At 45.4% G+C, this 22,536-nt stretch overlaps 1 protein-coding gene across 5 annotated transcripts in view; it reads left to right on the forward strand.

Annotated features, from left to right (window-relative positions):
- The first annotated feature begins 6,138 nt into the window (after positions 1 to 6,138).
- Positions 6,139 to 22,536, forward strand: part of SUN2 (Sad1 and UNC84 domain containing 2) — a 34,311-nt gene continuing 17,913 nt past the window's right edge. Inside the window, exons 1-10 of one of the 5 annotated variants that reach the window (XR_014538967.1) lie at positions 6,139 to 6,622; positions 10,358 to 10,521; positions 14,343 to 14,539; positions 15,531 to 15,668; positions 16,910 to 17,005; positions 17,730 to 17,823; positions 19,235 to 19,305; positions 20,178 to 20,299; positions 21,265 to 21,483; positions 22,332 to 22,409. Coding sequence is in view for 3 of the 5 variants with exons in the window: in XM_083573520.1 (XP_083429646.1) it covers positions 10,394 to 10,521; positions 14,343 to 14,539; positions 15,531 to 15,668; positions 16,910 to 17,005; positions 17,730 to 17,823; positions 19,235 to 19,305; positions 20,178 to 20,299; positions 21,265 to 21,483; positions 22,332 to 22,409 (1,143 nt within the window). In the remaining 2 variants the exon portion in view is untranslated. Of the gene's footprint in view, positions 6,623 to 6,950; positions 7,240 to 10,357; positions 10,522 to 14,342; positions 14,540 to 15,530; positions 15,669 to 16,909; positions 17,006 to 17,729; positions 17,824 to 19,234; positions 19,306 to 20,177; positions 20,300 to 21,264; positions 21,484 to 22,331; positions 22,410 to 22,536 lie in introns of those variants that run through there. The other 4 variants (XM_083573520.1, XR_014538968.1, XM_083573522.1 and 1 more) reach the window with 4 other exon arrangements.

Here is a 22,536-nt window from a genome sequence, read left to right on the forward strand (position 1 = left end):
CCTGAGTGCTGGGTGCCCCAGTGCATTGTGGGAAAATTTTAATGGTGGGTGACTTCCCAGACCCACCCAATGTCACTAGCTGGGGGAAAGGGTAGGCTGGAGGGGAAAACAGGGGCCAGTGGTGGTGGGACCAAGGCAGGAATCAATGCCAAGGCAGACATCAGGGCTTTTAGAAACTACTTGAGAGTATTTGACTGACACCAAGCCTGCTTCAGCAGACCCATTTGGTCTACCCTGTTTTCAATCAGTTGTGTGTTTGTGTAAGTTCTATATCCGTGATAATTCTTCTGCAGATATGTTCTACTAGATAAATTGATCGCTACCCCTTATCTTCCATATGTGACTCGGGTCTTTTCCAATTCGCAGTGCGACCAAAGCCTGAGTGGCTCAGAACCACACACGTCTTATTTAGTAGATTGGGAAATCTCTCTTATAAATGAAGAATGATAGAGAAGAGCTGTAGTTTGGAGGTCAACTTTCTGGAATTAATCCTGCTTATGTGGCAGTAGAGAGGGTTTGCTTTGTTATGAGAGACCTAAATGTCCCTGAAGATTAGTAGGTCATCATGAACTTTTATTTAGCCTTGACAGTTCAAGCTGGTGGGCAGTGCCTTAAATCACAGTCTCTCTCTCTCTCTCTCTCTCTCTCTCTCTCTCTCTCTCTCTCTGTGTGTGTGTGTGTGTGTGTGTGCAGGGTGTGTTATGTCTGAGGTTGCAATCCTGTGCAAACTTTCCTGAAAGTAAGCCTCACTAAGTACTGTGGAACTTACTTCTGATTAGAAACTGCATTGAATGGAGCTGCATTTGTTTGTTTGTTTTCTTTTTCCTGAATGAACCTTTTCTTTTACTTTCTGTTATAGTAAAGCAGAGAAGGTAAACCTTTCAGCTTCAAGGACTGCCTGTCTGAGTGCGCCCCCCCCCCCGGGAGGGCCCTCCTCCTGACTGGTGTTTTATTGTAAGTGTATTCTGAAACATATTCTTGACACAATAATAGTGCCTTAATGGTGGATTTATTTTGCTTTAGTTTGTTCTGCAATGCTGTCTCAGTGCTACCACATCATTGCTCTCCATAGTAGCTACCACACAACAAAAGTGGGACAAAAATTGGGTGAAACATTTGTGGCATAAAAAATTACAGGATTCCAGCAGGAAGTTACAGGATATGCACTGACTGGAAATGAAGCAGTTTCACAACCCCATAACTTTTACAGGTGCAAACTGTATGGAAAGTGGGATTGTGTGTGACTGCCCCAATAGCATAATGAGCACAAATCATTATGAATGTGCAATAAAAATGATGTTTGTAGGCCCTCTCTCTCTCTCTCTCTCTCTCTCTCTCACACACACACACACACACACAGTCTCTTTCTCTCACAGACACAGTCTCCCCTATGCTCAGCATCACAAACAGTCTTCTCTTCACTCTCATATATTGACAAACAGCCACACAGCTCTTCTCCCTTACTTTACTTTACACTCTCACACACTTGTAAAGCTCTGGCCCAAGTCCACTTGACAATTAGAATTTTACACCACCTCTCCTAGGCCTGGGTTAGATGGGAAATTGTTCTGATGCAGTGTAAAGATGTATTTTCACATTCTGTTGAATTGCGGGATGAATTGCAGAATGGTCCTGACTGAGTGGGAACATTATGGCACAGGGCAGTTCCACAACAATGTGCTCTTAGCTTTCCCTGTAATATCATGTCTAGCTCTGACCATGCCATAGATGGATGTTTGCAGAGAGATGTACAGTCTGACTTATGGGGAAATGTCAGGAAATGTGTGCATTTCAACAAATTGTGAGATTGACCTCTTGGTTTTGGGGCACTTCCGGATTGGGATCTTCTACTGTAAACAGGTCATAAGGATTGGAATTCTCTTTGCACATGTTTTGCACGTTAGCTTCTACCCATTCCCATTTTTTTAGTCATGGATATTGATTGCTATGCCACCCAGAAAGTTGTCTGTGGGCAGATGCCGGCTGCCTCGGCCTGAAAAGCAAAATGAGTGCCGCACCTCATAGTCACATTTGACTGGACTTAAATGTCCAGAGGTCCTTTACCTTACCTTTACCTGCTATGCCACTACTTGTCTTCCACACCAGTGGGAAGATCTTGACACAATGTATGTGGTAGGCTGCTTTTATGTCCCTCCCCTCAAATATTCCTCCTCTGCCTTCTGTTTTGGACATGTGCACAGATATTCGGTACCTGTACATGCACACCCGAATATATACCGGTATAATCACAATGGCCCAAATAGAAGCTTATTTTTTGTGTGTATGCAGGAAATGTACATTTCCATTTAGATCTTTTATTTTTATGTTTATTCTGCCCCTGTCTTCCCTCCCCCACTCCTGCAACAAAGGACTCCTTTGTCTTAATTAGACAGGGATTATAGGACTTTGCACTAAGGATCATTAAGCTTTTGGCATGGGGAGAATTAAAGGGAAAAAGGGCAGAGAGAACACATTTCCAACACCATTCTGATACCATTTGTAGAAAACAGAGAGGACATGCCCATCACATGCCTAGGGTGATTTCCCTCAATCTTTTACCATTTCATTCCACCAAATAATACATTTTAAAATTAAATTACATACAGTTTAAATGGAAATCCTATTTATCCGCCTACATCATATTAGTATGCCTGGATGGCTCAGTTGGTGAGAATGTGGTGCTGATAATGCCAAGGTGGCAGGTTTGATCCCTGTATGGGAAAGCTGCATATTCCTGCTTTGCAGAGAATTGGATTATCCTCAGGTTCCCTTCCAACTCTACAATTAATTCTATTATTCAAGGCTCAGCACAATAAATTCTCTCTTAGTTCCACTAGAGGGAGTTAGATTCTAATCTCTAGCATCATTTCATGCCAAGAGAGTAGCTGGAGTGGGGAGAACAAAGTACTGCTTAAAACTGTTGTGGGTTTGGGCTTTTTTATTAGATTGTGTTAACTTTAGGCCTGTGCTTAGGTGTTCTCTCTCCTCCTTGTAGCAATGGAATAGATTGTCACACTGCCAGATTAGAAGAACTAAATAAATCTGCCTTGCTCGTTGGGGATTAATGGCTATAATTTTGGATTCTAAACAGGAAGGAAAGGTGACTGAGGCTGCACTTATCCAGGTACACCAGTAGAAGGAATAGACAGGAGAGAGCGCTGGTAATGAGTGCACTAGTGTAGTAATCCAGTTGATTATGTTTGTTCCAGGATTTTACTAGTACTGGGAAGTACCCAGCACACAAATGGGTCCTTCTGATTGCTCTGCAACCTGTTCGTTCCTCAGCACTGAATGTAGAACAGGTCCTTACAGGAGTTACTTCACACATGAAGGGCATACTAAGCAACTTACATTTCCTGTCTTGGCCCTTTCATCTCATCCTGCTCTAACGGAAGAGAGAATTGAGGTTGTTATAACAAATACGTACTTCCATCTGGCTGTAGCTGAGGAAGAGGTGAGGCCGCAAAACCCATCCATTGGTTCGGATCACCTACTGTTTTGTGCCTCTCCTAATGAAACTGTTCTTAGCGGCCATTCTACTTGGTCATTGTGCTACTGGAAAGATTTTTTGGTGCTCAAGTTTCCTTGTTTTCATTTTCTTTCTCTCCCCTCCCCCTTTCCTTTTGTACCATGTGTTTTTGGTTGTAAGTCCAAAGGCAGCTCCTGTATCATTTTAAAAATATTTGTTCAGCACCTGCAACATTTTAATAGTTTGGGGAAAATCCTAGTTACTGAACATAATGTCATTCCTGCCCACCTCTCTCCTTTGGCAGCACACGGTTTTAACTATGGAAAGGTGAAATAGAAATAAAATTATGTATGTATGTATGAAATAGTCCTATCAGACTATATGCTGGGTGCCTCCAGACTCACTGTTTTCCAGGAGGGATTCGAGCACACAACAGAAATGTAAGTTTGTGTAGTTAAAGTGGATTAAAGTGCTTTGCCATCCCGCAAGCAAATCAAGATGAATTCTCATTGCTGTATAACTGCCCCGCAAACAAATTGGAACAAATACTCAGTAAGGACTGGGCATAGTCTCTACTCTGTGTAAGCTTTGTGCAAGCAAATCAGGCCAATTGCATACTAAAGAGGTCCTCTGGAGGAGCCTACTAATGATACACAAGGAATCTGCATATACATGCTGCAGCAGTTGCTTTTCTAAGAAGTCATGCAAACAGGAATCAGAAAAGGGGTGTAATTTGTATATTTATTTATGATACCCCAGGGTGCCCATCCCTTTCACTAACTGAGACGAAACAGGAATATACTGCCTACTGCCTATCCCACTCCTACCCACCACTGGAGTGCAAGAGGCAGCACCCCACCACTGGAACATCCCCCTTTCACTGAAATTCAGTGCTCCCAAAGTGGTGGGGTGAGTGGGATGCTGCCTCATGCGCTTCTGCCACCTGAGGCCTCCACATAATGGGTGGGCCAGCTCTGATGATACCACAACAACCTGCAGAACCCAGATAACATTCCTGGTTTCTCCCTCTGTTCTTCCTAGACGTCATCAACATTTGGTACCTGGGTATTTCTATAAGATGGAATCCATGCCTAGTCTCTGAGCAAATTATACATTATTGGTTGCAAGCTGGTTATTGATTATACTTTTTATTTTCTTCCCCTGCTCTTTTGGTCACACAAACGTGTGCTTCAGGATAACAGGAATCGGTGATGGACTTGCAAACTTCATAAATTAAATAAAACAATTCCATTCATTTAGTTGTACTTAAGTGAAAACAGTGTTCCATGCACTGGTGGCATTTAAGGCTTTAATTCTCACAGTGGCCAACCACAGGGGCCTGGAGAAAACCCACAAGCAGGACTTGAGCGCAAGACCACTGGTGGGGTCCAGCAACTGCTATCAGAAACTTACTGCCTCCATTGTGGCTAGTAGCCACTGTTAGTCTGCTCCTCCATTAATTTGTATAATTAGCTATCTAGGTTGGTGGCCATCACTGCCTCATGTGGAAGCGAGTTCCATAGTTTAACTATCCACTGCACGAAGTCGTCCTTTCTTTTAATCTGTCCGGAAGCTTGAGGCACCAAAGGTGAACAAAAATCTCTTCTTCCCTGAGAGAAATAATTTATGTTGCTTTTTTACTGCCTTTTTAAAACAAATGTTGCTCTTATTACGTAATTGCTTTTTTTATAAAAGTCATAAGGCCATATGGTTATAATGGTGAGGGGATTTTTATCTGGGGGCTTTCTAATATAGCTTGTGGAACAAATTGTGGTTAAAGATGCTAGCATAAAGAACAGGTGTTATATGCTTTTGCAGAAATTGTGGTTAAGAAGAGCACCAAGAAAACAAGATATTGACATGCTTCAGTGAAATAAAGGAACATGGCTTTACTGTATTGCTAAAAACAGTATATAAGGGGTTTTGGGGAACGGGAAAGGGAATGGGGGTTGGATTTGACATTGCAATAGAATAGGCGGACGCGATAGGTGTAAACTTCGCACGCCCCTTTGTTAGTGGGCAGCAAAGGAGGGACTTGCGCTCGGGAAAAAGGGTTTATATATATTCATGTTTTGGTGTGTGCCTGCTTTTTCAGGTCATCCACCTTGCAAGTGTGTATTTTCAATAAAATACTGCTGCTTCATCAACTTTGCCCAGACTTTATTTCAGAAGGGGTCCTAGGATTTAAGTCCTGGGGGACCAGTATTTATATCTTACACCCCCCTCCACTTTCAACATGCTTTATTGACAGGATGCTGCATGGGCTCCACATTAGAGCAATACTTTCATTAGGGCCAACATGCTTTTCTAAAAAATAAAAAAGCGTCCGGTTTCGAGTTTCGTCAGAACTATTCATCATGGTAAACGAGGAAGATTATCTCAGCTGTTTCATTTTATTGTTTTAATCCCCGTCCAGAGAAGTCTACTACCGAACAGCATTGCAATAAAAAATAAATACGCTTTCACTTTTCCTGCTGGACTTTTTTTGCGGCGCTCCCCACAATCGCTTCGAGGAATTTTTTAAAATACTGTATTACTATTACAGTGTTTTATTGTAATTTCTGCCCGCTAGAAGCGCTTTCCCCGCGGCGGCCTTCCGAAAACGTCTCAGCCTCCAAGGGGCGGGGCGGAGGAGAGGGGCGGAGCCACCGCCTGTCGCAGCTTAACCCGCCGCCGGGGCCGACCTCCTCTTACGCAACCGGGCAGCTGAAGCCAGGAAAGGGAGCTGGCGAGGAGGCGGGCCCGACGCGTGCTTTTTGTTCAAACCCTCCAATGGGCGGAGGCCGTCGGTAGAGATTGACGGCGCGGGTCAGGTGCGGCTCTTGCCAATAAGCTACCGCTGCTGGGATTTGACAGACGCACGCACACAAAACCCGGGCCATATTGTCGCCGTGCGGCTTCTCTTTAGCGCTCGGAGCAGGCGGGACCGGCGGCGGCGGCAGCGGCAGCTCCTGAGGATTAACTTAATTAATTGCAAAAAGGATCCACGAAGCTGACCTCATCCCCGCGAGGCAAAAGGGCTCTTGAGGGTTTTTATTTCCCATCCTTATTGTTGTCGGCATCTCGGGCGCTTTGCGGGATAAGTTTGTGCGCTTCAGGAGGAATCCCGGCTCGGAGAGGCAGAGGACAAGAGGAGAGCGGAGAAGAAAAAAGGTGGCGCCCTTTTGTTTCGTCTTGTTTTTTCCTCTGCCCCAAAGTCAAGCTCCCCTTGTGTTGCTGCCTCCCCACCCCATTCCCCAGAAGTCACCCCAGGCGAGCCCCCCTCGCGCTCAGCCGCCCTTCCTTGATTTCTTTCCCTGGCCCGGAACAAAGCGCGACTTCTTCTCCTTCTCTGCCGCCTCTTTTAATGTCCCCCGTTTAAACAACAATATGAAAAGACGATCCGAATTGTTCCGCCGTTTATCTCTCGGCTTATCCCCCCCCCGCCCCGTCCTTGCAAGGAGCAGCGACGACCCGCCTCGCTCGCGCATGCTGCTTTTGTTGTTGTCCTCGAGAGGCACTGGCAGCTGCGGCAGATCGGAGGGACTTTTCCTTGGCAGGGAGACGCGTTGAGGAGGGGGAAAGAGGGGAGCGGGCCCATCCCGGGAATGTTTTGCTTGGGTGTAACGCTCCTCGAGTTCGCCGGGACTTTCTCTTGGAAGTCAGGGGCTGCCGCGGCCGGAGGAGGGTGTTGCAGGGAGCAACGCGAAGCGGGTAGGGAAAGAGGGAGCAGGGTGGGACTTCCTGAGGACGCCCTCCCTCCGCCCTCCCCGCGTGGCCGCCGGCTGCGGGTAATTCAGGACGCTTCATTCGACTGTCCCGCTTTTATTTCCCCCCTCAGATCTGCTCCCGGGTCCCGCTCGCTCTTTCTTTTACTGTTTGTAATTGGCTTTGAGTGGTCCCTTCAGAAACCGTTAGCCCTGCGACCGGTAACTTGCAACGACAGCCCTTGCCAACCTGGTGCCCGCCCTCCATAAAGTTCAGGACTACAACTCCTATCGCCCCTGACTATTGGCCGTGCTGGCAGGGGCTGAAGGGAGGAGTAATAATAATTTTATTATTTATACCCGCCCCATCTGTCTGAGTTTCCCCAGCCACTCTGGGTGGCTCCCCACAGACTATTAATATTAATAACAATAAAGCGATAAAACATCAAACATTAAAAATTTCCCTAAACAGAGCTGCCTTTAGATGTCTTCTAAAAGTTGATAGTTGTTTATTTTGTTGACATCTGATGGGAGGGCGTTTGAGGGCACTCAGTCGGCAAGCGAGAGAGTTGTTGCTAGTGATGAATTTTAAACGGATTGGGGGGGAGGTTCATACCCACTTGAAAGCCTGACTTCAGTGGTGGCTCATTATTAGTAAGGGGGAAAGCAGAACTTTTTTGAAGAGTGTTTTTATTTATTATATTTGCTACTTCACCCCTTCCCCATACAGAACTTGTGAGGGTAAAATGGCACCCTGAGTTCTGTTGTGGTAGGCTGGACTGGAAGAGTGAAGTGACTGGCCCAAGGCCACCCAGGTAACTTCATGACAGGATTTGAACACAATCCCCGCCGCTACCACTAGTCCTTGTCCAACCAGGATGGGGAAGCGGATGACAATGGACATTTTTGGACTTCAGTTCCTGTCAAGACAGCCAGTGTGTTGTAGTGGTTACAGTGTCAAACTAGGCTGAGAAGTAGATTAGGCTGAGAGGCAGTGATGGGCCTAAGGTCACCCAGTGAGCTTCATGGCCTAGTGGGGATTTGAACCCTGGTCTCCCAGGTCCTTGTCTGACACGCTAACTGCTGTACTGTACTGACAGCCTTTGCCGTTATACTTTGTTCAGTGGCTTCTGCATGTGTTCCAAGGTTAGACAGTCAGCCTTTACATTGGGAGCAAGTTTCAGGACTTGTTCGTTCTTCTTGCCCTTGCAAAAACCTGAACTGGGCCCTGAAAGGACTCCCTTTTCCCCAGATTTCTCAGTCATTCTCCTTATTGGGGAGGGTGGGGGTGAAACTTGGTAAGAAAGGAAGGAGCAAGGCAGTTTGGCACATGCATAGGAAGTAACTTGACAGAGGTCCCTTATAATCTGCTGCTTTTCCCCTTCCTGTTCTGAAAGGAGGCCAAAACTGATCCCTGGAGTTAGCATACATGCTTTCTATTGTATCCCCCCAGGGATAAATGCTGTTTCCTAATAGCACTGAACAGATGCCTTTGTACTTTTCTTTTGCTCTTTGGGATTTGATGTAAATGCCTCTTTACTTTGCGCCCACGTGGAGTGGGGAGGAGTCTCTTGTGGGCTGCTGTAAAATGATGGAAAGGGGTGTGTGGAGCATAATAAGCCCTGTTTTCAGTATAGTTCTAGGCAAGTACAGGAACAGCTTGAGCATCCTGCTTCTGTGGAGGGAAGGGATTTATTTTTAATTTTTTTACAAGGATCCAGGGAAAGGGATCTTCTGCAGGCAAGCATGTGAACTGTCAGGGCGCCGTTTTGCCAATGTAGCCCTGAAGAGAATTGGCCGCATCTCCCAGAATAGCTGTGGTGCAGGATTACAAACGCAGGCTGGCATAACATGATCAAGATTTGACTGGTTTTGTTATTGAAGTTTCATAAGTGGTTGCCTATGAACAGCCTGGTGACTGCTTGCTTGTTGCTGTGATTGTAGAGAGCCAGAGAGGCAGACTTTATAACCGTATAAGGGGTGGATATTTGAGCAGAGTCAGGCTAGGTTTCTGCTGTTCGGACTGTTTTGCATCTTGGCAGGCAAATCTGCAGGGCGGCTGCCTGGTGGTGTATAAATACAGCCACTGCCAGAGGGTCACCTAAATGAGCCTGACTTAAGTCTGAGATGGCTCTCTCCTTGGCTGGCCTGGGACATGTGTTCTCTTCTTGGCCAAGAGCTCTGCAGCTCTCTGCCAAGTTTTGGCTCCTGGTGCTCTGAAAAGGAGCATGTGATTCATATGTCTGCTGGTTAGAAAGTTGAGCTCACGTGCTCAGGCCAGCCAGACGGAGGCTCTAGTGAAGGGGCCTGTAAGGTAGCAGGAACTTCCAAATCTCAGGTCGCAATGCCGCCTGCTGGACAAGTAGCAATGCCCCTAATCCTCCTGTTTCAAGTAGAATGAGTAGATCTGCATCAGTTACCCTCTTACTGGGTGTTTTCAGATGAGTTGTTTGTGGAGCATTCATTCTGATCCGCTTGCATGGAGGTCAGATAACATTTTGTCAAAGCAAGTGTTAGCCCAGTGCATTTTTCCATTGCTTTCCTTATCACAAAAGGTCTGATTTGGGGGAGGAAATGGGTTTGTTGTGGGAAACCTCCCACACATACCAGCCTAAACTTGTTAGTATGTGATTGAATCCCAAATGTTTTTGTCTGGAATGTGGCCATGAACTCTGATATTGCCACTTGCTCAACTGGGTGGAAGCTAGAGAGGGTTCTATGAGTGTGTAGAAACTAGCCTACTGTCCAAATGTAAATTTTTCATTTAGTTATTCAGCCTGCTTTTTCCTTTGGCCCCACCCACCACTGGCATATGGCCCTTGGAAGCTTGCCCAGAAGGAAAAGTGGCCCTTGGCCTGAAAAAGCTTTCCCACCCCTGATCTAGATGACCCCAAGGTCTTTCCAACCCTGTGATCCATCAGGGTGGCTGTTATATTCTTGCTACACCTCTAAAACTTATGCTGTCATGCCAAGGACAAGACTCCTGTCCTGGACCCCAGACTAGCTCTGCATGAGCCTGATTCTGGGATCTGTAGATTTTCAAGAGTGCTGGGAATTGTAGCTCTATAAGTCTTAACTGCATTTCCCAAGTTTATTTGGGGGAAGCTGTGTGCTTTAATTGCACAGTGCGGAATGTCACTGTTGCTGTCCCAGCTGCTGAGTTTGTGGACCTTATGCTCTCTTCTCTCTATTGCTTCCCCAGGTATCTTGACAAAGGTCTGGTGGTTTTCCTTTGACCATGTCCCGACGAAGCCAGCGCCTTGGAACTGTTCGTTATTACCAAAATGAAGATGACAACATCAGTAATAGTGGAGGGAGTTCATTGCTGGGTAGTCAGCACATCCTATATAAAGATGGCTCTGATAGGTAAGTCAGAACAAAGCAAAAGGGAACCCACACCTTTCCCTCCCTCCTAAATGTTGATGCACTGCCAAGTTTCTCTGCAGCTCATTATAAAACATTAGCTTGTTATTGCTGCCTTTCACATCCAAGGGTTGCATGTGATATGTAACTGGCATGAGCTGGGGATAGGAAGAGGCATTTTGTGTTGTGGGAGAAACTAATAGCAGTTTGCATGGTGCAATCCAAATTCACAAATTAGATAGATAGATAGATAGATAGATAGATAGATAGATATTGCATTTTGAAAAATCACATTTTGCTTTTAGACATTTGGTTGAGAATTTTCAGCACTGAAAGTTGTATTCGGATCTCAAACTGGATTTCAGATTTATAGAGCTGAAGCATGGTTGAATTTGAAATCTGAGCACTGCTGTATTTTTAGGAAATTTATTGTTAACATCAAGCGGGGCCCAAACAGGTTTAACTGCAATATTAATCACAGCTATATTGCCCAGAGCTCTAACTCTGCATCCTTCAAAGTGGTTCTTAGAAGACTCTCAACTTGATTCTCTTCCTACGCAGAATTCCAGTATAATTCTTGCCACATTCTCCCACATCTGACTTGTGATAACCCTCCCTGTTTCCACAGTTTTTTCCCAAGCAGCAATATAGCCACACCTTGTCTGATGCACAGCGCATTACTTGATTAGAGGAGAAAGGAAGGGTTGCAGTACAGGAGAAGTAATTTTTCTAGTTCTTCAGCTTTGCTGGATGTGAGATTTCCAAAGTTACAAATTGTCTTTATTACAGAAGTCTTAAGGCCCTTCAATGTGTTATTAAAAATTAAGTGTAGCACTAGAGTTCATCCTAGCCTTTTAAAGAATGTACGGTGCAGCAGTCAGTTGGCACAAATAGGTGGTTATGCTGTGGGAAACTTACGTTGCTTTGAAAGAAAATAAAACTTGACAGGGCCCATTTTCAAAACCTGCTTTATACATTTCACTTTTAGAAAGTAGCAGTAGCTTAGCACTACAATGGCACAGCATGGGGAAAATATTTATTTATTTATTTATTTATACATGCATACAAACATACCCTGCCTTTTTTCCTTGATAAGACTCAAGGTGGCTTAGTTAAAAGCAAGAGCCACAGAAAACAGCCACAAAATGCACCATGAAAAAAGAGAAACCTATCCTCTTTAAAATGGAAAAAAGTTATTGCTTGTTACAGCTAGGGAGTTCAGTCGCTTGTCAGCCATTACTGATGTCACATGGGCTGGCCACTACAAGTGCCCACTGTGCTTGCATTTATTTATCCACCTTTCCTTCACAAAGGTCAAGGTGGTATACATTGCTCTCCTCCTCTCCATGTTATCCTTACAACAACCCTGTGAGGTAGGTTAGGCTGAGAGATGGTTTCCAAGGTCACCCAGAGAAGGTTCACGGCTGAGGGAGGATTTGAACCAGAGCCTAGTCCGACACTTTCACCACTGCACCACACCTGTCACCATGTGAAGTGGCCTCTATTTGCTGGCTGTAACATTTTTACTGGTTCTCTGTACTTAGGAGGAGGAGGAAAGGTGGAAGAGCTGACTGACAAGTGCAGTGACACTCAAACCACTATCCTGCGCTTGCGCTCTCTCTCTCTCTCTCTCTCTCTCTCTCTCTCTCTCTCTCTCTCTCTCCAAAGAGAGTCCAAAAACAGGTCAGGGCCACAGGTTCCCCATGACCAAAGAAGTTCAGTTTACAAAAAAGGCTGAGGGTGAGGGGAAGCTGTGCTCCTTGTTTTTCAGGCAAATGGCTTGTCAGGATTTTTCTCTCACCCCTGGCCCAGTCAGTTGTCAACCCCATTTTCCATCTAGGAGTAGCTATTGCCTGACTCCTGAGGCGGGGGGTGGGTAATGCATTCATGCACTGCTTGTGAGCGTTCCAGAGGCATCTAGTTGGCCATTGTGGGAAAAAGATGCTGGACTAGGTGGGGCTTTGGCCTTAGTCCAGCAGGGCTCTTCCGTTCCTCCTTCCTTCCTGTTCTACCACGAGCAGCTGCTAGACGCAAAGCCATCCAGGAAAACCGCAGCTGCTGCAGAGGAAGCAGGCAGGAAGTAAGAGGTGGGAGAAAGAGCAAGCAGAGCAGTCTATTTGTGTGCTGAGCACATCTTCTCTCGCTTTGCAGAAGATCCGTAGGTGGCTAAGAAATGTTGTCATCTGCCTCTGCTCCCCCCAACTTTTAAAAATCATTTTTTAAATAGGCCAGGCAGAAATAGCTGCTTGTGCTATTTAAAAATGCACTCAGCAGCAAAGCTGTATATCTCTGTATTACCCTGGGCATTTCTCCTAATTCTGCTTGAAAAAACCATGTTCTGGTTTCTTCCTGTAATGGAAACACGTTGTTGATCCCCCAGTGCTTATTTCCTGAGCCATCACACCTAATCTACAGACAGAGTGGTGAGACAGGAAGTATCTATCATACCACAGCAAATATGAGCCACTGGTTTGGTGAGGTTATTATTGAAATTTTAAAGTGCGTGTGGGCAACCTGTGGCCTCAATATCAATTTTGTGGCTCCTGAAATTGCCTCATTCTTTTGTATTGTCAGGGGTTATTCCTTTCCTCTTTGTTTCCTTTTTATTTTTATTTTTTTTGGCCTGGCTTCTTCAAGTGTGTCTCCCCTCTTTCTGTGTAATTTCAGAACAACTGGAAGGATCTGAGAATGTGTTTATAGCTCCCTTGTATACTTACTTGAGAGTAACCCTGTCAAACCCAGTGGGGTTTGCTTCTGAGTAGACTTGCATGGGATTGAGAGAGCTAACCTCCAGTAGTTTTGATGACCAGTAGTAGGCAGGCCCCCCCCCCAATAGATTGTCCCTGAGGAAATGTGTCCCTTGCACAAAAAAGGCTGTCTGGCCCTGTTTAAAGCTTCAGGCCTCGTAACACACTTTTAAACTTCTGGGTTGCCCCAGTTCATCTGCAGTCCATCAGTTATATGGTTCAAAACATGTATAGTACACATTATACAGGATCCTAGAACAAGTTTCTCTGTGGGTGGCTTTGTTCTATTCGTTTTCTTATGCCAGCATTGGAGCAAGGTCTCAATCCAGGCACTTGTACATTTGATTGAGACTGTGAAAATAGCATACAAAAATGCATATGTTAGAGAAAATTGCTTTGCAAAAATGTGCATATTGAACAGAACTGGATACAGAAACGTATACATTAGGAGAAATTAGCACTACAATGCTGATGAATTTAAAATAAAAATTCCAAACTGACATGAAAGTGTGGAGAACTGAACTTAAGACTGGAAGAATGAGAAATGGTCAGATTCACCCATCCCTGGTGGTAGGCTTGCTTGAGAAGGTCTCAATCAACCAGTTTGTTTCATGACATAGTGGGGATTTATATGCGTGAAAGCTGCCCCAGGTCGTTTGACCCTTTAAAAGATATACCTAGTTCTCTTTTTCTGTCTTAGAAAAGACTGCACAAAACACTCTGTTTAGGGTTTAAACATAACACATTATTTCACCTGGTATACTAAAACATATTCACATGCATTTATTTATATATCTGGGACTGACAGACTTATGAGACTTTACAGACTTCTTCTGAGGCACATAGCAGCATACAACAAACTCACTAACGCTCTACAGTTGATAACAGACGTAACTGAAAAAACTGCCTACTGTGGTGACATCATAGAATTCTATGCTACATTAACTATTTCCGTAGCATTTTAGATGCACCACTCCCACATGAACCTGGTTCTTCCATTTCTTAGTCCACCATTCTAACCACTATCACACTGACACACATTGGCATGACAGTGTGTTCCTTTTTTTACTCCTGCAGCCGGAGCCTGAGAAGGAAATCGAGCAGTGTGAAGCGGCCATCTCCGGCTCCTAGCCTGGGAAGCAACCCTGCTGCCCATACCACCTCCTATTATAGCGAGTCTGTGGTCAGTGAATCTTACCTGGGAGATGGCAGGGGACTTTCTGGCAGAAGCAGCGCCCTCTTGGATGATCCACTAGACCGCAATTCTTACTGGAGTGAGTATTTCTTTTCTGCTTAAGCCAAGGTTGGGGAATCTGTTGCCGTCCAGATGTTGGTGGACTCCAACTCCCATCATTCCTGGGCGTTGGCCATGCAGGCTAAAGGGAGTTGGAGTCAAACAACATTGGGGGGGGGGATACCAGTCTCCCACCCAGTATAAGCTGTAGAGAGGTTCTGTATGGTTGCTTAGCACTCTCCCCAACTACTTCTTACTTTCTTACTTATTCTGAAATATTTATATCTGCTTGCTCTGCAGATCATATGTATGTTTTTCTGTTAGAATTATATAGTATTATGACTGCTCTATTTATATTAATAAGAATCAGGGTTGTGGGTTCAAGCTCCACGTTGGGCAAAAGATTCCTGCGTTCCAAGGAGTTGAACTGTGTGAGCTTTGTGGTCCCTTCGAACTCTACAGTTCCATGATTCTAGGTATACTAAATGGTAGTGCTGTGCATTTCATGGTATTGGTGTGTGTGATGTTGTTAGCTTGAAGAACAAAGGCCTTCAAAGTAGGAAAATAATTTAAATACACCAGCCTTCCTCAACCTGGGCACCCCAGCATTCCTGCCTGCTGGCTGCGCTAGCTGAGGCTGCTGAGAGTTGGAGTCCAAAACATCTGGAGAAGAGCTTGCATCCACTTTGCTCTTCCCCAGGTATTTTAAGTTGGTGCAGGATGGCAGCCAAGCCACATTTTGGTTAAGGTTTGTGGTTAAGGTTTCTTCTCTTTAATCTCAGCCCGTAGTTGTAGGACAAACCTTGGCTACAGGTTATAGTTAAGGGAGGTAATGGCTAATTTGACATCAGGTGGGCGTAGCTTGCCCAAATCTGTCTCACAGGTCAAATCAGGAGGTCTAGCAAGCCAGATTGGGCCCAAGAACCATTGGTTCTCCACCTCTGGTGTGGACAAAACTGAGATTGATGGTCTGATCCAGTATGATAAGGCAGCTTCCTGTGTTCCTAAAGAAGTTCCTCTTTCCTGGCCAGGCGAGGAGTTGTCAGCGAGGAGAAGGAGAGGTACTGGAGGCTCGGAGTCCAGTAAAAAAATCAATGGGCTGGTTGAAAGGAAAACCTACGACACCTACGCCTCATCATCTGGCTACTCCTCTGAGGATGACTATGCAGGTACAGAAGTGCCCTTTGTCCCAAGGCAGTAGCAATGATGCTCTGTAATGAGAAACCTCCCAGGAGAGAAAACTCCTGTAAAAAAATCTTCTTGCACCAAGCCCTGTCCCACAGCATAGACTTTTTTGAGGTCTCTTGTGTTGACAATAGAGAGAACCCCTTCACAATGGGCCCTTTGCCTGTAGTGTCATCCTAGCTTTGCAGCTCCTCTCACACCGGCAAACCTTTGGCTCTGGCATCAGTCTCCCACCCACCCGCTGTTCCCTCATGCTGCAGGAAGGCTGCTCACCTTTGTAAAAAAAGAAACAATAAAATAAGAACGACGTGACACATAATGCAATATTCCAGTTACAATTAAGTGAGCTGCAGCGACAAGAATTTAGATGCCCATACTGGTCTTGTGTTCCAGAGTTCTGTGTGGGTGGGGCAAGACCAGTTGCTATTTCTGCAGCGGATCTGTGTCTCCAGCATCCTAGAGCTGACCAATTGGCATGAAAGGGAAGCTTTTTAGCTGCTGTATGCTCCAAAGTGAAGGAACACTGAAAGCACATTTTTGCTTCATTTTGAAGAGAATGGTGTGCAAATTCTGTTATGCACAATGGAACTTCACAGGAACCACAACTTAAGTCACTCCAAAGGAAGATACTGGAGCACACCAGAGCAGTAGTTCTAGCTGAAGGGCAGCACATGGAGGTCTGCGCTGATAGTTGCAAAGCATCCCTAATTTTTATTACTATTGTATAATCTTAGAAGGTTGTACAATATTCGAAGGGGTGAGGCTGTGAGGGGGCATGGGTATGACTATAATGAAGGAACCCTGTTCTTCTGAATTTGCCACTATGCTACTGGATGCCCAAGACACCTCACCCCATATCAGGGCAAAAGGTGAGTTTTCACCTGCTGAGAAAATGACAACAGTGTTGTGATTGGATGGGCCTGAGAAGGGAGGTTGTTTCAAAGGTGTGAGGCCAGCACAGGGAAGGCCCACCCATGTGCCCCCTTCCTCACTAGGTGTAGGGACGACCACCAAAGCTTCCCTTGCACTTCTTAAAACTCAGGCAGGTTGGTAAATGCTTTATCAGTCCCCTGTTTCCTTGGACAGGTTTCTTCTACTTTGAGAACCAAGGAAATAGAATCATAAAGAAATAATGTCTTTTCCTTCCATTCAAAGTGTGTGTGTGAGGGAGGGAGGAAGAAGTGATGTCCTGTTTGCTGACAAACCTATACTCTGTTTCCTTCAGGTCACACCTACTTGGACCAGAACACTTCTGGTTCCGTGCTGAGGAATGCAATCTCCAAAGTAGGCTCTTTTCTGTGGCTTGTGCTTACGTCACCAGGTAAATGGAAAAGCCATTAAGTGTTTTATTTACAGGAGTGATTTTCATTATGCAAGTTAGCAAATGGAAATGAAAAGACAGCCTGAGCCCTTCTATCCCCACTGAGATAAACACTGCTAGTTGTCCATCATATCACAGAGGCCTGGCTGGCCTCAACTACAGTTCTGTGGAACACTGCCAGCAGAGATGCAGCAGACACCCTCCCTTTGGGCTTCCATACATCTCTTGAAGATCTTTTTGTGCCAATACAATTACGTGACTATTTGTGACAACAGTAGTTAGTGATAACATTATTGTCTTAGCACTGCTAAGCAAACTGGCTTCCTGTCACATCACAAATGTCTTCTTCGTGCCTAGAGAGCTGGAATCAAATCTCTTGATATAATTCAACCCTTTCACGATGGAGTCTCCTCCTGAATTTCCTGTAACAGAAGGGCAGTTTTTTAGGACAGCAGTGGGAGCATTGCAGAAGATTTAGATGTTCTGGTTTCTCTGACTGTTGCCATTTCTGCTGCCAGATCTGCCTACATGGCAAGCGAATAAAGGAAGTTGTGTGCCAAGACCTTTTTCCGATGAGCTACATTGGGGAGATGGGAAGTGTGTGAAGGGAAGCTGGTATTATACCACTTTGCCAGAGCAGGAAATGAAGTCTTAGATCTTGAAACAAGCTGAGCTGTTGACATGGCCTGTTGCTGTTTTTCATGCTGCTCTGGTGACTTTGCAGGTCGGGTCTTTGGATTGCTATACTGGTGGATGGGGACCGCGTGGTACCGCCTGACCACTGCAGCCTCCCTGCTGGATGTCTTCGTCTTAACACGGTCAGTGTGGCAGAGAATTTGGAACGCTCAGGAATGTGGCTGGCAGCAATTTCTGAACTGGCTGAGAGGCAGCAATTGGGTGGGAGCTGAATAGTGCAAATGCTGACAGGGTTTCCAAAGCTTGTCCTAGAGGAGGGAGTGGGAGCCTCTTGCTCTCCAGGATAGACTCTGACTCCCTGAAAATTGGCCATGCTGAACTATTTTTCTTTCTTTTTCTGGTTTGTATCTGATGTTTTAGCTTTGATGTGGTTGCAGTGGCATTACTATTTTGATTTTGTTATTCAACTTAGAATGACACGTTATAGTCAGTCTGTGTATATACATTTAATTAATTAATTAATTATTAATAATAAATAGTTTGCATGTTGTGTGGTTGGAATGAAGAATTTGTTAGGTGCCTTGAACTTCTTTTGAAAGTTAGGGGGGCTAGCCATTTGAAAAATAAACAAAATAAATATGTGCAGTCTTTCTGACATCATACAGACTGCCCCTTATTTGCTGGAATGGCCTCTCCCATGGCTGATGCTGGACTACAATTCCTATCATCCCCGACTGTCGGGCATGCTGGCTGGGGCTGATGGGAGTTTGGAGTCCCAACACCATTGGGAGGAGGACGACAACAGGTTGGAGGCAGCTGAACTAAGGGGGTCACCATATGCAACCCAGTATTTGGGGCTGAGATTGGAGCTACAGGTTGCAAGAGACTTGCAACTGCTACTGCCCATCTAGCTCTCTTTGATTAATCTTCTCACTAATGGCAACACTATAAGTGTTGTGCGAAGATGTCATGTTGCGTATTTCCCCGTCTCCTGTTGCACTGACGGATGGGAAAGCCCACAGCCTAATGGCTGACACATTGTGTTGTGGTAGTCCAGAGGTTAGTAATCTCAGTCTCAGAGAGGGGCAGTGCAATAATTACTTGCTACATGTTGCATTGTGGTAGACCAAGGCTGGGGGACCACAGGCCTGGGGTCTGAATGTGGCCCTCTATGCTTCACTGTGTGGCCCTCAGAGCTCTCCCAGGCCCCACCCCTCACTCTCCCTACTTTGCACCCCTGATACCTGGATAATGCCTCTTGCTTCCCTGGATGGAGGTTAGAGAGGGTTGTGGCAGTGCATATGTAGAAATTTAGCACACTGTACAAAGATAAACTTTGCATCCATTGTTTTCCCTGCTTTTGCCTTTTGCCCTGTCCACCACTGGCATGTGAGGCCCCCAGAAGGTTGCCCAGAATGAAATGTGGCTCTCAGGCTGCAAAAAGATTTTCCCACCCTTGTGGTGGACATTATGAGGAAGGAAGGGCAAATTGACCACAGACAGTGGCTGCTCCGCTTCTTTGTCAGGTTTTGCCTTTGTGGAATTCCACTGCATCTTATCCTCTCCCTTTCTCTCTTGCTCCTTGGTGCCCAGGAGCTATCCAATCCTGAAGAAGCTCCTCTTGCTGCTGCTCCTGTTGCTGCTCCTGACTGCCATTGGCTATGGTGAGTTCCATATTGCTGTCAGGGTCCTCCTGCACATCAATAAGTGCTGCTTAATGATTAGTTATTCACCAGCTTCCTTTCAGGAAGAGAACTGTATCGTAATAAGGTCTGCTTTGCAGGATCAGACCACCCACCGTTCCTCCTCCTGCAGTAGCCAACCAGATGCCTCTGGAAGCTCGCAGATGGCAATTATTAGTCCCTGTGTTTTATCTGTCTGCATCTGAACACTGGGTTCCAATTTTGCTACTTCTCCTGGTAGCTTTTGTTAGTAATATCCTCCAAGATTCTGTCTGATCTCTTAATTTTTTTAAAATTCCCCTTCTGGGGAGAGGCTGTAGCTCAGTAGGGGTCCATGTGTTTTGCATGCAGAAGGTCTCAGGTTCAGCCATCAGCATTGCCAGGAGGGGTGGGGGAAGGCCAGAGTTGGGGCTGTCTAGATGCTGCTGAACTATAACTCCCCCCATCCCTGAGCATTGGCCATGCTGGCTGGGGCTGGCAGACTCTGTTTGCCATGGGAGGCAGCGTTGAACTAGAAGAACCACGACTGCTTCTAAAACTGGTGTCCATTCCCACATCTTATGGTGAATTCGCCAAATTATTTTGTGTGAAGTTCTTCCTTCTGTCCGTCCTGAGCTGACTGTGGTGCCAATCCGTTTCATTGAGGGACTGTATGTTCTGGTGTTATGAGGTTGAGTTGTATAAATCAGCCTACCCACCTAAGCCCTCATTTGAATATTGGTGTATACTCTGAAGTTTATATTTAACTAGATTTTTGTAAGTCAGACTGGACATCTGCTTTGACAGAATAGCCGGGTAAAGACCCATCAGATAAACCCAACTGTAACTGAACTCTCCTTACTAATCACATTTAGGTGCCTGGTATTTTTACCCCTTCGGACTCCACCCATCTGTGTTTTCTTGGGGATCTGTGAAGCTGTCTTCTCCTGTTACCAAAAAGGGAGATGAAGCAAGAGATTTTGTTGCATTCTCAGAGGTGAGTACTATGTGGATCTCAGAGGTTCATGAGTAGGAGATACCCTGCAACATTTCTGCTCACTACAAGGCTGAGTTGAGCTAGGGAGTTCCCTCTTTGCTTTACAGGGATATAATTATATTCTTGTATACATAGGTGGAGTCATGCAGAGCTATATACTTTGCTGTTGGCTGCTGCTGAGCTGTAACCTGGGGTTAAGATGGTCATAAAATTCTAATGGGAACTATGTTGGGTGGTGCTGTGGTCTAAACCACTAACCCAAGTCTTGCCAATCAGAAGATCAGCAGTTCAAATCCCCGCGACGGGGTGAGCTCCTGTTGCTCGGGCCCAGCTCCTGCCAACCTAGCAGTTCGAAAGCACACCAAAAAAGTGCAAGTAGATAAATAGGTACTGCTCCAGCGGGAAGGTAAACGGTGTTTCCGTGTGCTGCTCTGGTTTCCAGAAGCGGCTTACTCATGCTGGCCACATGACCCAGAAAAACTGTCTGCGGATAAACGTTTGTTCCCTCGGCCAGTAAAGTGAGATGAGCACCGTAACCCCAGAGTCGTTAACTGCACTTAACTGTCAGGGGTACTTTATCTTTTTTATGGTGGGTTAAGAATCCAAGGGGTAGCTCAGTCAGTAGAGCATGAGACTCTTAATCTCATGGTTGTGGGTTCAAGCCAAACATTGGGCAAAAGATTCCCACATTGCAGGGGGCTGGAAGAGATGATGCTCATGGTCCCTTCCAACTGTATGATTCCAAGAACAAAGAAAGAGCCTTGTTGTATCTGAAGCCTAGGATACATTCCCAGCATACATTTAAAGGAAATAATTCTGGGAGCTGCAGTGTGTCAGGGGTGCAGAGAGCATTTTACATGATTCATTTTAGATTCTTTCTATTAAATTATGGTGATAGTAGCCTTATGTAGCTGCATCTCTCTCTCTCTCTCTCTCTCCCCCCCCCCATGCCCTGGATTTAAAAGGGACAGCAGCAGGTTTTGTCTCGGCTTCAGGCACTGGAGAAACATCTTGAGAGCCTGGAAGGTGCAGTTTCAGTGCTGGAACTGCAAAGAGGGGAAAAGACTGTGGAAGGGGCAGCTCTGTCTCATGACGATACCCTGTCGCTTCTGGATGGGCTGGTGAGACGACGAGAAACCATCTTGAGAGAGGAGTTCCGTGCAGAGTCAGACCTTCACCTCCAGGTAGGGCAGGAACAGAGAATGAAGGGGACATTTTGGCATCAAGGGGGAGAATTGACTTTAGGGCTGCAAGCATGTTGACTTGTGCACATAACTACTTAATTTCCAGTTTTGAACACTCCTCAAATTTGGGTATGAACAGAGCCTGGATCCCTTTTTTGCATTCATGACGATTTGTGCTCATGGTATCGGGGTGGTTATACACAATCTCACTTTCTATGTTGCTTGGGCCAGCAAAAGATTTGGAGTGGACATACTACTTTGTTTCCAATCGGTGCATGTCCTGTAGCTTCCTGATGAAACCCTGCAACGCTCTTGCTTCAGGAAACCATTTAGCTTGTCTGCAATCCTTGTTTTTCAGAGGTTTCTGAGAAATGGCTCTAGGGCACTCACTCAGGGGCAACCCTGACATTGACATTAAACATGTCTTCCTTCTGCATGTTGCTCCCTACCCTTGCTTAAAAATAGCAGTTGCAGTTTGCTCAGTCTTGATCAGGATCATGGGATGGGAGGAGAAGGGTCAAGCCTTTCCCCTGCACCATTTTTACACCTAAAAATGATCTCCTGAAGCTGCTGTTTGCAGCAAACAGCAGCAACAAGTGGGATCTTAAGGGGAGGTTTCTACCAGAACAACAACATAGAGGGCAAATGCTTGAAAAAAAAGATTGTTACGCAATTTATCTGTAAGTAATGGCACAAAAATTACTTGCTGGAGCTTTAATTGCAGTTTTGCAATATGTCATATTTTGGTTCATTGGTTTGTTTAACAAATTCAAAACCAAACTATTAATCAGTTATCAAACTTGTGGTTGTTTTTAAAGCTATATACTACTTCTCTTGTCTCCCTACAGAAGGAGTTGGATGCTTTTCGATCCCAGCTACGGAAGGATTTTGACAGTCTCTTGAAGAAAGTATCCCAGGCTTCAGAGGTAAAACTTGACTACATATTTTAAGGATGCAGTGTTTAGGGAAGGCTGTCATACCACCTGCATTCATTTTCAAAGAATATTGGCTTGTTGTAGCATACGAACCAAGGATCCTGGCTTAAAACAATTC

This window comes from Podarcis filfolensis, assembly GCF_964270895.1.
Source record: "Podarcis filfolensis genome assembly, chromosome: 10".
Classification (NCBI taxonomy): domain Eukaryota; kingdom Metazoa; phylum Chordata; class Lepidosauria; order Squamata; family Lacertidae; genus Podarcis; species Podarcis filfolensis.